This window comes from Dasypus novemcinctus, chromosome 14, assembly GCF_030445035.2.
Source record: "Dasypus novemcinctus isolate mDasNov1 chromosome 14, mDasNov1.1.hap2, whole genome shotgun sequence".
Lineage (NCBI taxonomy): Eukaryota > Metazoa > Chordata > Mammalia > Cingulata > Dasypodidae > Dasypus > Dasypus novemcinctus.
Window position 1 is genome coordinate 104,606,073 of NC_080686.1, and position 12,432 is coordinate 104,618,504.

Sequence of the window (12,432 nt, forward strand, 5' to 3'; positions counted from 1 at the left end):
GTACCCAGTATTTGCAAAAACACTTTTTGGGGGACAGTTCATGGCTTTTGTTTCGGCCAAAGAGGGGGACCCAGGGTAAGGCGTGTGCTTGGTTCTGGGGGTGGTCTCGCGCGGGGGGTGTCCTCGGGGCGTGGTGTCCGCGACGTGAACGGCGCCCCGCAGATCCTGGCCTGCCTGCTGACGGAGCAGCGCGTCGTGCTCTTCTCCTCCGACTGGGCGCTGCTGACGCTGGTGGCCGAGTGCTTCCTGGCCCTGCTGCAGCCCCTGCAGTGGCAGCACACCTTCGTGCCCATCCTGTCCGGCCAGATGCTGGACTTCGTCATGGCCCCCACGTCTTTCCTCATGGGCTGCCACCTCGATCACCTGGGAGAAGTCAGCCAGGTGGGTGTGCGGCCTTGGACTAGGGTGGCGTGGTCCCCGGGAGGGCGGAGGCACGGCGAGGTGGGCGTGCACGTGCGCCCTGCCCCGGGACGGCCGCTGAGCCCCGGGGGCCGTGCCGCGCCCCTGCTCGGGGCTCTGGTTTAGAGCTCCCGCCGCCTCCCAGCGGCCGGGGAGGTGGCCAGGCCAGGGCGCTCCCGGGGGCAGAGCCCTGCAGCAGCCCACCAGCCCCACGGGGACCCCGGGGAGCAGAGCACCGGCAGATGGGCGGGTTGTCACCTCTGCTAAGCCTCCGTTCCCTGGCCTGGAGAGTGGCAGGGCCACCGGCGTGGGGCAGGGCCCCTGAGCTTATGTTTTCACTCCCTGGGGCAAACACTCCATGTCCTACTTCGGGGAGCCTCGAGAGAACATTCCAGAACCCTTGGGTGCACGACAGACACTCAGGTCTCAGTGTGTCCACTTCGCGGCCAGCTCCGCCGTCCAGCTCACACCTGGTGTCTGTCCTGGGCTCGGCGACCACACGCACGCAGGAGTGTTTGAAATATGCACGAGGGCTGTTTGCACAGTCTGGTTTTTGGCCAAGTAGACAAGGCATGAGTACAGCACAGAGGCCCGTGATTCAACAGCCTGGGAATGTGGCGCTAGAATCTCCCCGGAGGTCCCGACCGCGCGGCTTCCTTCTGATTCCAAGTTCCGTGCGGCGCCTGAACCGGGCTTCGTCTCACCCTTCCGGGCAGGCGCGCAGGACAGTGGCCCAGGGTGGGGGGCAGCGCGGCCCGTGGCGGGCGCTGGCACGAGCCTTCCGTCGCTGCCTGGACGAGCTGCGGGATCACTTCCCAGCTCTCTCCTTCCCACCCCGCCACCCACGACGAAAAACATTGCAGCAAGCCCAAAACACTTTCAGTTTCTGCTTCTGGAATCTTCCAGAAGGAATAAATACTCAGGGGTTCCTTCAAGACTGCCGAATGGAATCGTGAGGTAGAAATGCCAAAGGATTTCCTTCTGAAGGTCTGAAATGAGGTTTTTTTTTAACCGTGGGGACTGAAAAAGGAAACCTGTCTTTAAACTTCAGAGCATGGCCAATTTTTTTCTCGTTTGCAGAGCAGACCGGATGACATTTTTCCATTTCTTCCATGAATGTGTGGAGGGACTTTTCCTAGAGCGTGTTTTTCCCCTGGTGAATCACCTGTGTTGGCGAAGAAGCGGCAACACCCTGGGCCTCTTGTACCCTGGGCCTCTGGGATTTTCTCGGAAAGGTTCCAGGAAGCAACAGGGGAGGGGGCAGCAGTGCGTCTGGCAGGGTGAGGGGTGCACGGGGATTCCCGTACTCTTCTATTTTTGTGTGCATTTAGGAAAATATTAAATATAAAGTGAAATGAAAACCTACTCTGTACAAGAGGCCAGTTAGCACACAGAAAGATGCCCCATGTCACATGGGCAGGGAATTGCAAATCCAGACGACAGTGAGATGACGGCCTGAGACAGAAACGCGTGCCGGCAAGGACGCGGAGAGCCGAGCCCTAAGTGCGGCGGTGGGAAGGGGAAGCGGGCGGCCGCTGCGGGAAGCAGCCCGCTGGGCCTTGATTGTCTGTGGTGCGCCCGAGTAGAGTTCTGGAATGTTCCCTGCAGGCTTCCTGGGGTAGTATGTCTGGTGCTTGTACCACGTTGGAGGACACTTGAGAACGTGTTCTGGAATGTTTGCTCAGAGAAAGGTACATTTCATGAAACTCACCCAGTTGCCGTGCCATGCGGTACCTGCTGCGTTTTTGGTAGAGGTGATGTGAGGCTGCTGGTACCTATTAAAGAAGGTAATTTAATTACGATGACACCATCTTAGTGAATGGTGAATGTGTTTTGGCATTTTCAAATATGTATACAGATTCAAAGGTTCTGACCTCTGTGCTCGCATGTCCGTGGTACAGGAAGCCGATGGCCTAGTTCTGGTGAACATCGACTGCGGGAGCGTCACCTGTTCCAGAAGCCTGAGCAGTGACGTCACCATTCCCGACCTCCCTCTCCTGGCGGCTCAGACGTTCATTCAGAGGTAAAAGCAGGGAAAGGGTGTGCCTGCAAACAGCTTTATCCAGATTCTGTATTTGCCACTATTGGGCGTCTTTTCCAGTCTTAGGTTATTGAAAGACGCTTGATATATTTATGCTTTGGAGATCACTTGGGAATATTTTCAAATAGAATTGGTTTGTCTTTATTCCAGTCTTGTTCTAAATACTAATTATGCCCTCCAGGGTCAGGTGGCATCCCCGGGAAGCCTCTGTCTTCTGTGTCCCATGGCCCTGTTCTGCTGATCTTTGAAGTGCCTTCTCCCTTATTCATTCATTTATTCATTTGTTTGTTCATTCAGTTATTCATTAAACAGGTACCAAATGCCTAGTATATGCTTTCATTGAGGTATCCTTGTGGTGGGGGGTCCTTGTGCTGGGGGGTCCTTGTGGGGGGGGGACCTTGTGGGGGGGTCCTTGTGGTGGGGGGCCCTTGTGCTGGGGGGGTCCTTGTTGTGGGGGGGTTCTTGTGGTGGGGGTCCTTGCGGTGGGATGGTCTTGCGGTGGGGGGGTCCTTGTGGTGGGGGGTCCTTGTTGGGGGGGTCCTTCTGGTGGGGGGTCCTTGCGGGGGGGGTCCTTCTGGTGGGGGATCCTTGGGGGGGGTCCTTCTGGTGGGGGTATTGCGCTAAGGAGCACACGGACGCGACCTGCCCTGTGTGCTTTCTCCCGTGTGGACGCTGAGGGAGGTGGTTCCTTCTCCCTGAGCAGGGAGCTGTCTTTCTCTCCAGGTCCCCCTCTCTGTTCGTGCTCTTGTTTTTTGATTCCTTCTCTCACAGCTGCCTTGGTTTTCCATCTCTGCTGCTGAACTTCGTGGGCCTTTGTCTTATTTGCCCGCGCGGCTGGTTTTGGCTTAGGCCGCAGGCCTGTCCTGGCTCACGCCCTGAGGCTGGCGGCTCTACCTCTCCACACCGACAGGGCTCGCTCTCTCCTGGGTCTCGCGCCCTGGGCAGCTCCGGCAATCCTGGGGTCCCTCGGCTGGCCTTGGCCTCCCGTCCCGTGGCGACAGCTTCCCCTTCAGCTTCTGGGACTGCTGGGTTCTCTTGGAAGGCCGCTGGCCACCTGGCCGAGGAGCCCTCCCGGTTCAGTTGGCCACGCCTTAAAGAGCATCTCCAAGAGCCCCTGTTGGCGGGGGCCACCCACGTGAAGAGTGTCTAGAGTGGGTACCTGCTTCCGTCCACCTCGGCCTAGGTGAGGCTCCAGGAAACTTCTGGAAGAAGCGAGACGGCGACCGTGCTGGGCTCTGTGGGCCTGCCCTGCCGTGGTGGCGTTGAGGGGCTCACTTGTACGTGCTGCTCCGGGGCGCGTGGGGGAGGGCGTGAGCGCTGATCAGGTCAGGACCAAGGTGTGAGCTGGGGTGTGGCCGCCCTGGGCGCCACCCCTGGGTGCAGCTCTCAGGGCATGGGCCGACAGGGTGCCCTGGGCTCCCTCGGCGTGCTCTGCGGAGCACATGGCGTTTTCCTTTAGAATTTAATTAAGCGGCAGCTGGAGAGAGTCTCCTTTCCAGTCCTAAGCCCTGCACGTGGAGGATGTAGGAACAAAGCGAGTAATTGCCGTCGCTGCTTTTAGGCTCTTTTGCGCATCGTCAGATTGTACTGGTTTCCTGGCAGGGCCTGAGTGCAGTTTGCGTTTCGTCCAGCAGTGACCTTTTTTTGGCCTCTGGCTGTGTTTTGGGGAGGTCAGAGGAGGAATGCGCTAAAGGCTGCAGCAGTGGGGAGAATGAGGCAGTCTCTTGGCCTCCTTCAACGTGGCCTGCTGGCTTCGTGCTCTTTCTTTGGGATCAGTTACTCCTCCACCGAGAGGGTTTCTGCAAAAGCCGTAGGAATGCTGCCATCGTACAAACATTTAACAGGCATGGGAGCTAAAGTATGGCCAGCGCGTCGCTGGAGTGTTTGTTTTCTCTGTTTGCTATAGGGACGTGGCATCACAAGGGCCCTCTGCGCCTGGCAGACGGGGAGGGTCAAGGGAGCGTCTCCGCGTGGAGTTGGAAGGCGTCTCCTCTGCTCCTACTTGTCCTGTTAACATTCTGATAAGCAAAAGCAGCTTCTGACTTCTAGGCTGTGGCAGGCCGAAGCTGGGGTCTGCTGGCTTCAGTGGCGCTGGCTTTGGTGGCGCTGGCTTCCGGTGGTGCTGGCTTCTGGTGGTGCTGGCTTTTGGTGGCGCAGGCTTTTGGTGGTTCTGGTTTTCGGTGGCGCAGGCTTTCAGTGGTGTTGGTTTTGGTGGCGCTGGATTTGGTGGCGCTGGCTTCCGGTGGCCCTGGCTTTTGGTGGCCCTGGCTTCGGTGGCGCTAGCTTCCAGTGGCGCTGGCTTTCTGTGGCCCTGGCTTCTGGTGGCGCAGGCTTTTGGTGGTTCTGGCTTTCGGTGGCGCAAGCTTTCGTGGCATTGGTTTTGGTGGCGCTGGCTTCCAATGGCATTGGCTTCTGGTGGCACTGGCTTCCGGTGGCCCTGGCTTCCGGTGGCACTGGCTTCCGGTGGCACTGGCTTCCGGTGGCACTGGCTTTCTGTGGCGCTGGCTTTTGGTGGTGCTGGCTTTCGGTGGCGCAGGCTTTCGTGGCATTGGTTTTGGTGGCGCTGGCTTTGGTGGCTCTGGCTTTTGGTGGCTTTAGCTTTCGGTGGCGCTGGCTTCAGTGGCGCTGGCTTTTGGTGGCGCTGGCTTTTGGTAGTGCTGGCTTTCGGTGGCGCAGGCTTTCGGTGGCGCAGGCTTTCTGTGGCGCTGGCTTTCTGTGGCGCTGGCTTCGGTGGCGCTGGCTTTCTGTGGCACTGGCTTTTGGTGGCGCTGGGTTTGGTGGCGCTGGCTTTCGGTGGCGCAGGCTTTCTGTGGCACTGGCTTTCGTGGCGTTGGTTTTCGTGGTGCTGGCTTTGGTGGCTCTGGCTTCCGGTGGCGCTGGCTTTGGTGGCTCTGGCTTCCGGTGGTGCTGGCTTTTGGTGGTGCTGGCTTTCGGTGGCGCTGGCTTCGGTGGCGCTGGCTTTCGGTGGCGCTGGCTTCGGTGGCGCTGGCTTTTGGTAGTGCTGGCTTTCGGTGGCGCAGGCTTTCGGTGGCACAGGCTTTCTGTGGCACTGGCTTTTGGTGGCGCTGGGTTTGGTGGCGCTGGCTTTCGGTGGCGCTGGCTTCGATGGCGCTGGCTTTCTGTGGCTCTGGCTTTCGCTGGTGCTGGCTTTTGGTGGCGCTGGCTTCAGTGGTGCTGGCTTCCAGGGGCACTGGCTTTTGGTGTGCCGGCGTCCGGTGGGCCCTCTCCAGGGCTGACCTTCCTGGAGGACGGGAACCTCCGCTCCGTCTGCGTGTCCCTGCTGGGATTCTGTAACAAGTGCACACGGTGGTTCGGCTGCCGCTTGGGCTCTGCGGGGCGCGCTGTCTCCTCTGGCCAGGGGTGACTGTAAATGAAGGTGTCCCCCGCCCAGCTGGTGGGACTCCTGTCGAGGAGCCCTCAGCACCCCACCCAGCCGTGGTGGCCCGTGCTCGTGCATGCAGCAAGTGCGTGTACAGCCGCCGGGAGCCGCATCCCCTGCTTTGCCCCTGCTCCCATGTCACCCACCCTCCCGGCCGTCCCCGTCGCAGACACAAGAGTTGGGCTTGCCCCACCCTCCAGGGACCCCAGCTGGGTGAGAGGGGAGGCGGGCTCCAGGGGGTCCAAGGGCAGCCTTCTTCAGATCCGACTCCCCCTGCGCCGGAGGATCCAAGGAAAGAAAGTGCCACTATGTGCCGCTGGGTCACGTTTTTTTGGGTACATAAAGGCCGGTGGCATTGCTTTCCCTGTGGTCCTCTGTGCTGTGCTGGGGGGCAGCCTGGTGCCAGTGAACATCGCACTGCGGGTTCCCACCCTTGCCCCAGGCGAGGTCAGTGACCCGGCGCCCGGTCAGGCGGGACCAGCCAGGCTGGGCCCCCATGTCCCCGGCGCAGTGTCTCTGGAGCCCTCCTGCTGGCCAGCACCTGCCCCATGCCAGAGCCGCCCTGTGCTGGACCCCCAAGTCCCCAGCTGGCCCCCACCCCCGGCCTGTGCACGGTCCCCACGTCGTGCCTGTCGTGTTGCAGGTCTGAGGCTGTCCCTGGTCTCCAGCCACCCCGTCCAACCACCTTCTAGCCCCGGGAAGCTCCGGGGGAGTGCGCTCTCCCGCTGGGCCGGGCGCTGTGGCCCGGGGCGTGGGGTGCGGGGGGTGCATCGGAGCCTGCCTGGGAGGGACAGAAGCTCCCGGAAGAGCTATCGCTGCCCCTCCTGGGCAGCCCTGCCTGCCGGTCAAGAGGCAGCTTGAACTAGGAAGCCCCGGCCTGGCAGCGCGAGGGCCGCAGGCGCTTTTGCTTGAGTAAAACTGCGTGGTGCAAAGTCCCGGCTGCGGTGGGTGCTGCGTCAACAGCCTCTTCCTGTGTGGAGGAGATGAGCTCCTGCAGTGAGGCGCTGCTACTGCCCACCCCTCCAAACGTGGAGAATCCACGGGATTCTGAGCATTCTAGACGTGGGCAGTGCCTCCTCCCGGCGCCTCCAGCGCCCCGGCTGCGGCCACCCGGTGATGTGCAGCCTGCCTCTGCTTCCTTCCAGGGTCCAGGGGCTGCAGCTGCACCGCGAGCTGGAGCTGGCGCACCTCGGCGCCAGCACGGACCTGCACGAGGGGCGGGAACGCCAGCGCGCCTGGCAGCAGAGGCTCAACGGGCAGATCCAGGGGATCGCGCTGCAGCTGCTCGTCAGCATCTTCAGGTGTGTGGGGCGGCGCCGGGAGCGTCCGCAGGGGGCGGCCCCGCTCTCCACCCTGGTGCCTGCAGGGCCGGCAAGGGGTGCGCCCCGCCAGGCCTTCCCTGGGGCCGGCTAGAGAAGGCGGGGGTGCTCGGGGGTCGTTCTTTGGCCGATGCTGCGTCCCACCTTCCTAATCCCCTCGCCTGCTCTTGCTAACGATCTCCCGTGGGCTGATTCTGTGCCGGGGGTGCCAGCGGGAAGGCGCGGGCCGGCGGGCGGTGCAGACGAGCCTGCCTGGAGGGAAGCTACAGCAGCGATGAAAGACTTCTCAGTTCAGACCTCGTGTTTGTGGAAAAGTACGTGTTAGTCAGCCAGAGGGGTGCTGATGCAAAATACCAGAAACCGGTTGGGTTTTATAAGGGGTATTTACTTGGGGTAGGAGCTTACAGATACCAGGCCATAAAGCATAAGTTACTTCCCTCACCAAAGTCTGTTTCCACGTGTTGGAGCAAGAGGGCTGCTGACGTCTGCCAGGGCTCAGGCTGCCTGGGTTCCTCTGGGCTCAGCGCCTGTTCGCTCCACAAGGGCAGCTGTAGGCTCTGTCTCTTTCCCCAGGGCTCCAGCTTAAGGCTTCAGCATCAAACTCCAACATTAAAACACCAACATCAGGAACCCCCAACTCTGTCCTCTGCCATGCCTTTTATCTGTGAGTCCCCATCCACCAAGGGGCGGGGACTCAATGCCCTAATGACATGGCCTAATCAAAGCTCTAATCGTAACTCAGTCATGCCCAGGTACAGACAAGTTTACAAACAATCCATTACCTATTTTTGTAATTCATAACCGTATCAAACTGCTACAAGCACTTAGGCCTCCGTTGCTTCTCCCCTTCTCTTGCAGCGCCCTTTCTTCTCCTGCTGCCTCCCCCCCCCAGCCACCAGCAAACGAGAGTGGCCTGATGTAGGGAGGCGCCACTTGGAAGGGCTTTTAGGCAGTGTTCCCCGAGTCGACGATGCTTATGGGATTATTTCAAAACTGAAATTATGACGGCCTTATCCTTTCAATACGTTAATTTATAGAAAGCAAATAATTTGTGAGGAAACTTTGGGGTGGTGTGTTAGAGACAGGTCCTGCCATCTCTTGCTCAAGGCAGTATAATTTGGGTAGGTTGTGTTTTCTCTTTGCTCTTTGAAGAAGTTTTCAGGAACAGTGCTCTCTTTACCAGCTCAGTGTGTGAATTTTAAAAAGCTGATGACGTGACTGCAGGTGGTAAAACTTTATTTCCCCTACTTGAAATCATTCCTTTCCCAATAGATGGAAAGGAATTGAATATGCCCTGGGAGGCTGGTGATTCTGTTTGTAGAATCTTCCTTTAGATCTTGGGGATCACGTGCTGAGGCCACCTTGGCTTTCCAGCTGGGGAATCGGGGTACACAGGTACAGAGCAGCCGGTTCGGGTCGGCCTGGGCTGGGCTGGCTACTGCTCCCCACTCGTACCCGAACCCCAGCCCCATTTTATCTGAATGAACAAGTGTTGCACCTCACTGTGAAGAACCGGGGGCTTGGAGAAGGGAGGCCAAGGGGAAGCCTCCTTCCCCAAGCTCCTTCTATCAGAGGGGAAAGTGCCTCCAACGCCAACAGCTTCTCCCAAGATACCCTCAAACGCAACACGTGGGTCAAATTAATCCTTTGGAAGAAGAGGGTTTTTCGGAGTGTGTAGTGCCTGCCATCGTTTTCCTGTTGGTGATAGCGATGCTTCCCCTGGGTTTAAAGCACTTCCATGCTTAGTCTCCCTCTCTTTTTCAGGGAAGTGAAGAATCACTTGAATTATGAGCACAGAGTATTTAATAGTGAAGAATTTCTCAAAACGAGAGCCCCAGGGGACCAACAGTTTTACAAACAGGTAGGAGCTATGGGCTTTGTGTGTCTGTGGGCATTTTGATTCTTTCTGCTTTGCTATATTCAAAACATCTCTCAAAATGAGCATGTTAGCTTTTCCGGAAAGTTTGCTTCCACGTGGTTCCTGCTGAGCATGAGCCGTCCTCATCTTTTCACCAGCCTTTTCAGGTGTAATTTCCATCCGATGAGGAGATCCCACTTGAAGCGTGTAGCTGGTGGATTTGGGCTGTCACACGTGTCCGCGTCACCGCCCTCCCCCCAACCTAGAACATTCCTTTTGACCCACACAGCCCCTGCACCTGTCGCCGGGCTGGCGTCTGGCCCGCGGCCCTGCCCAGGGCTGCCCACTCGTGGCGTGGCCAGGTTTTGAGCTTGCCCCCCGCTGTGTGCCCAGCTCCGCCTGCCTTTCCACTGTTCCTTTTGCACGAAGCGCCCTTCCCCGTCTGCTCGCCTTTTGGGGAGCATTTGGGGCATGGTCAGTTTTTAGCGTCTCTAAGTACAAGTGCTGGGGGCTTCGCTCCCGTCGGGGTTGTTTTTCCACGCGCAGGGCTGCGGAGAGCAGGCCCTGCCGCGTGCCCCCCCGGCCGGGTCCTAAGTATGCCCACGCTTAGGCCCCAGGCCAGCCTCCGTGCCCGCTCCAGCCGTCTGCAGCCCGAACCCTGCCCTGCCCTTTGTGAGCGCTCAGGAGTAGCCCCCCCAGCTTCGGGCCGTCTTCCACCCAGTTGGGTGGGCTTCGCCCTGCGGGTGGGCACTTCAGCGCTGGGCAGAGGCTGCAGGGCCCTCTGCAGACTTCCAGAACGCTCTGGCCGGCCGCTCCTCCCAGAGCCCTGCCCCGCAGCCCCCCGTGCCCTCCAGCTCGGCTCCTCAGCGCAGCCCTCCCCGCAGGCGTCCGGCCGGGGGCTGGGGGCCAGGGCCCGGGGCAGGTCAGGGACCGCGGCCCAGGGCCATCTCTTGCCCAGCGTCTGGGGACAGCTGTGCCATGGATTTTCCGGCAAGCGTTTGTCATTGTTGTAAAATGTGCTTTGCGCCATCATGTGGACACTGTCAGAGCCTGCGCTTCAACGGGCTAAAGTAATACTCGTGCTCGGAATTTTTTTTTTTTTTTGCCTCTAATGATGAGCAGGAAAAATACGAATGCATCCACTCGGTGACTCCACTGGGCAGGCGCGCTGGCGTGTGGCCCGGGTCCCGCCGTGCTAGGGCGTGAGGCTGCGGCCGTCGGGGGCCGAGGGCCTCCGTCCACCGCGCAGGCTCCGTTCTGGCCGGGAAGGCGTCTGTGGGAAACGGGGAGCCACCGGAAGCTTCAAGCAGAGGGGCGGCCTGCTTGGACTTCAGAGGTGTCCGGTCTTAGAACAGACGCGGGGGACAGAAGCCGCCGCCCCGGGATGAGTGCCCCACACGGGAGGGGGTGAGGGTGGGGCCGGGGTCCCCCAGGAGGCCGGGGAGCAGGGCAGGAGCCACCTGGGCACGGAGAGAGAGCAGGTGTGTCGAGGGAGGCGGGTAGGGCGTGTGGGTGCAGGTGCAGCAGGTGGGCGGGGGGCTCCTGAGTGTTTGGGGGGGCCTCGGAGCCTGCGGAGGGGAGTGGGAAGGGGCGGGCGCCGCGCTCATCTGTGGGGCTCACCCACCCAGCGCCTCCCTAGGGGGCCTGCCCACCCACCCAGGTGGGCCCCCTGTAGATGGTAAATCCCCCTCCCCCATTCCTTGCTTGCTGGGGCCCCCTCTGCCGAAAGGCCCCGGCTGCGCCCCTTCTGCACAGCCTCTTCTCCTCCTTTGCTTTCCGCCTGGGTGGCGTCCACGTTGGCTTTTCCTCCCGCTTGCCCCCCGCCTTGCAGTGAGCAGCTTGCTCCCCCTCTCCTTGCCTGGGGGGCGGCAGACCTCTTTGTCTGCCCGTTGGGGGGCAGGGGCCAGGCGGTGGGAGGTCCCCCTCTTGCAACGAGAAGCCGGGAGCCTGCAGGGGATGAGGGAGACGCGGCAGCACCTCACGCCGGTGCTGGGCCGCCGCGGGGTGGGTGCCGAGGCCGGGGCCCCAGGCGCAGCCCCGCCGCCCGCCGGACGGAGCCTCGCGGGGGCAAGGACCCTGCGCCGTGGCCCCGCGCCGGGCGGCCTGCGGTTTGGGGCTCTTCGTTATTTCTGAAATGGAAAGAGCGGCCGGTTCAGATTGGGGGTGAGGCATGAAGGAGGTCTCAGTGGATTTATCGTGATTGGCACTCATCAGTTAGGAAAGCTCTGGTCTTAGGACCTTCTGTCCAAGGGGGCCTGGGGGTGGGAAGCTTCGCAGGCGGGCCAGGGACGCTGCGGAGAACCTGCGGGCAACGGTGTGCGGGCGGCAGGGTGGGCCGGCAGGATCCTGGCCGCGGTGTCCCCCAGGTGTGCAGCTTTCAGGGTGGGGGCCGGCAGGAACCTGGCCGCGGCATCCCCAGGTGTGCAGGTGGCATGGTGAGGGCCGGCAGGAACCTGGCCGCGGTGTCCCCAGGTGTGCAGGTGGCATGGTGGGGGCCGGCAGGAACCTGGCCGCGGTGTCCCCCAGGTGTGCAGGTGGCAGGGTGGGGGCCGGCATGAACCTGGCCGCGTTGTCCCCCCAGGTGTGTGGGCGGCAGGGTGGGCCGGCAGGAACCTGGCCGCGGTGTCCCCAGGTGTGCGGGCGGCAGGGTGGGCCCGGCAGGAACCTGGCCGCGGTGTCCCCCAGGTGTGGAGCTTTCAGGGTGGGGGCCGGCAGGAACCTGGCCGCGTTGTCCCCCCAGGTGTGCAGGTGGCAGGGTGGGCCCGGCAGGAACCTGGCTGCAGTGTCCCCCCAGGTGTGCAGGTGGCAGGGTGGGGGCCGGCAGGAACCTGGCCGCTTTGTCCCCCCAGGTGTGCAGGTGGCAGGTGGGCCCGGCAGGAACCTGGCCGCGGTGTCCCCCAGGTGTGCAGGTGGCAGGGTGGGCCCGGCAGGAACCTGGCCGCGGTGTCCCCAGGTGTGCAGCTTTCAGGGTGGGGGCCGGCAGGAACCTGGCCGCGTTGTCCCCACAGGTCTTGGACACCTACATGTTCCACTCCTTCCTCAAAGCCCGGCTGAGCAGGAGGATGGATGCCTTTGCGCAGGTGGACCTCAGCACGCAGTCCGAAGAAGACAGGTACTGTCTTGGTGTGTTTTAGATACACAGCTTTATTGGATCCAGGTGCCCAAGTGACATGTTTTTTTTAATTATTAAATTGTCTTTTTCTTTTTTTATCTATTAACTTAAAAAAAAGATAATTTAAAAATAAAAAATAAAAATAAGTTTTTTTTTAAGGTACATAGATAAAAAAACATTACATTAGAAAATATAAGCGATTTCCATATACCCCACACCCCACCCCACCCACTCTGCCACATCAACACCATCTTTCATCAGTGTGGCGCATTCATTGCATTTGGTGAATACATTTTGGAGCACTGCTGCACTGCATGGATTATA

At 60.6% G+C, this 12,432-nt stretch overlaps 1 protein-coding gene across 2 annotated transcripts in view; it reads left to right on the top strand.

Moving 5' to 3' along the window:
- DENND3 (DENN domain containing 3) overlaps positions 1–12,432 on the top strand; it is a 75,058-nt gene that overhangs the window by 18,473 nt on the left and 44,153 nt on the right. For both annotated transcript variants that reach the window (XM_058276102.1, XM_058276101.2), the window contains exons 7-11: positions 163–381; positions 2,301–2,422; positions 6,965–7,120; positions 8,903–8,999; positions 12,005–12,108. In XM_058276102.1, the coding sequence (XP_058132085.1) occupies positions 163–381; positions 2,301–2,422; positions 6,965–7,120; positions 8,903–8,999; positions 12,005–12,108 (698 nt within the window). The remainder of the gene's footprint in view (positions 1–162; positions 382–2,300; positions 2,423–6,964; positions 7,121–8,902; positions 9,000–12,004; positions 12,109–12,432) is intronic.